The 2,719-nt window shown below is 41.6% G+C and overlaps 1 protein-coding gene across 1 annotated transcript; it reads left to right on the plus strand.

The window, feature by feature from the left end:
- Positions 1 to 230: 230 nt before the first annotated feature.
- Positions 231 to 1,888, plus strand: LOC127666801 (sentrin-specific protease 2-like). Its single transcript, XM_052159777.1, has one exon. The coding sequence runs from the start codon at positions 484 to 486 to the stop codon at positions 1,483 to 1,485; it is 1,002 nt and encodes a 333-aa protein (XP_052015737.1). The 5' UTR covers positions 231 to 483; the 3' UTR covers positions 1,486 to 1,888.
- The last annotated feature ends 831 nt before the right edge of the window (positions 1,889 to 2,719 follow it).

A 2,719-nucleotide genomic window follows, 5' to 3' on the forward strand; every position in this document is an offset into this window, starting at 1 on the left:
GTCAACTCTTTATAAAGAAGAGCCATTCAGAGGCTAATAGCTTTCCTTCCTTGGACCCACCAAGCGTTGGAAGAAGGGACTCTTCAGGCTCAAGGGACATCAACCCAAGAAAACCCACCTGGAGCCAGGCCCACAACTGCTTTTCCTTCAATCTAAAAAGGCAGAACTACAGGAGAACCAACACCCTCGAACAATCAATCTAAAATGCCTGGGATAGGAATGAAGCCCGAAGATGCAGGAAAAGCGCGAAAGCGCAAATTCCAGCATGAAAGGGGGGCAGAATCTGAGCCTGAAGATTTGGGACAAGTCCCAAGAAAGAAATTCCAGGAGGGAACAGAGATAGTATTTAGAGAGCCTGGCGATGCTCAGAAGACCACCCCTCAGGAGCAACAGCATCCGGACCATCAGGAAGAAGAGCCAGGCAGGGGTCATGTCCTTAAACTCCATGAGGAGAGTCCAAGAAAACAGAAAGTCCTGCAGAATATGAAAGAACCTCCAGAGCAGGCTCAAACGGAGAGGAAGCCTACTGATGGGGGCACGGGTCGCAAGCGTCCCCATTCCTCCTATTCCATCCTGGAGGAAAACGATCACCCCACCCCACAGAAAAAGCACAGAAGGTTACCTCCAGACCTTCAGTGTGTAGACCATGTAAGAGCCGATCCACACAGGCCAGACTTACCGGAAACATCAGCGCAAAGCAACCTGGATAGTGGTAGCAGCGGTACTTTACTCCCCGACAAGACACCAGTACTTGCTGCAAATAAAAAGCCTCTCGGGGACAAGGAAAAAGGCAGAGAAGCGGATCGGATCATTAATCTTACACAGGAAATGGAGGAAGAAATAAAGAAGGCATTGGGTCCAGGGCCTCTAGAGGACATCCTAAGCAGTAGGTTCAAGCTACAAGTCACCCGAGAAGATATACAGACCCTGGAGAGTGGCCGGTGGCTGAATGATGACATCATTAACTTTTATCTCAACCTTCTCGTGGAGAGAAACGAAGAGCAGGGCTACCCGGCTCTTCACGTCTTCAGCACGTTCTTCTATCCCAAACTGAAGCACAGTGGCTACTCTTCTGTAAAAAGGTGGACGCGAGGAGTCGATATCTTTGAGAAAGAAGTAATCATAGTGCCTATCCACCAGCAGGTGCACTGGAGCTTGGTGGTCATCGATATAAGGAAACAAAATATTGCGTACCTCGACTCCATGGGTCAGTCAGGAAATTCAATCTGTGAGACCATCTTTCAGTATCTACAGAACGAAAGTAGGACAAGAAGGAACATCGAGCTGGACCCTTTGGAGTGGAAAAGATACAGTATGACATCAGAGGAGATTCCTCAGCAACTGAATGGGAGTGACTGTGGGGTGTTTACCTGTAAATATGCAGATTACATCGCTAGAGACCAACCTGTCACCTTTACTCAGCAGGACATGCCCTTCTTCAGGAAGAAGATGGTATGGGAAATCCTGCACAGTCACTTACTGTAACAACATCCACCTGGTTGCTATGGTCCCCGGCCCTGTACTTTTCCATCCACGTTTCTAATATACCTCAAGGAGGATGAGTTGAAGAGATTAGAAACACTGAAGGAGCTGTCTGACTGGACGAAGCCCACTCTCTTCAATATAGTGCTATCATGGGCTGTGGGACTGCTGCCCTAATGCCATCTCTAGGATGGGTGCAACTACTGCAAGCTTAGAAACTGCTGCTGTCCAGCCCACAGGAGACTACTTGTCCAAGAAATAATGTTATAATGCTGGATTTAGTCAATGAATTGGTGCTTTTGTTTATTTTGTTTGGTCTTTTGGTTGTGGCTTTGATTTTATTCTTTTGTATTTATATTTTTGTGCGTATTTTGCTTTTATTGATGATTTTGTGTTTTTTGTGTCTCCTGGGTTTTTTGTTTGTTTGTTTTGTTGTTGTTTTTGTCTAGTGTTGGCTGTTGCTTTTGTTTATGATTTTGGTTTTATTTTTGTGGTTTGTTTTTATATTTTGTTTGTGTTTTGGGTTTTTTGTGGTTTGTTGCCTTTTGGTTTTTTGTGTATATTTTGTTTTTGTTGATGATTTTGTGTTTTTTGTGTTTCCTGGGTTTTGGTTTTTGTTTTTCTTGTTGTTGATTTTGGTGTAGTTTTGGCTGTTGTTTTTGGTTTTCTTTTTGTGGTTTGTTTTTATTTGTTTGTGTTTTGCGTTTTTTGGGGGGGGTTGTTGGTTTTTGGTTTTTGTTTGTGTTTTTCATTTTGTTTTGTTGTATTCTGTGTTAACTTGAAGTAAGGATAATGGTAAATGACCATTTGTATCTCATATGCCATCTAGCGATGGATTGAATTATTGGGTTTTTTTTTTCCTTTGAAATGTTCTATTCATTTTAAATTCTTCTTTAAAATTTTTGATATATATTCAGATGGAAATTGATATTTTCTTTTCTTCTTAGATTAACATTTCCACTGTGGAAGTCAGGCTTTTGTTATTTAGTGTTGACACTGTTAGTTATACAATAATATATTTTGCATGTGATGCAATACGTTGTATTTAACCCTTCTATTCATTATCATATGGTTCTCTTTGTACTATTTTTACTTAATAAAGTTTAAAGTTACTTAAAAAACAACTGCTTCTTTGAGATAATAAAGAAGACTGATATCATCTTGGCCCAAGTAATGAGGAGAGGTAACCCAAACCCAGAGAGACAAATGTTCATGTTCTCTCTCTCTTGAAGTTCTT

Source organism: Apodemus sylvaticus, chromosome 16 (genome assembly GCF_947179515.1).
Source record: "Apodemus sylvaticus chromosome 16, mApoSyl1.1, whole genome shotgun sequence".
NCBI classification, from domain to species: domain Eukaryota; kingdom Metazoa; phylum Chordata; class Mammalia; order Rodentia; family Muridae; genus Apodemus; species Apodemus sylvaticus.

What these genes read in the sequence shown, in the direction of transcription:
- LOC127666801 (XM_052159777.1), top strand. Translation starts at nt 484, where the DNA reads ATGAAAGAACCTCCAGAGCAGGCTCAAACGGAGAGGAAGCCTACTGAT.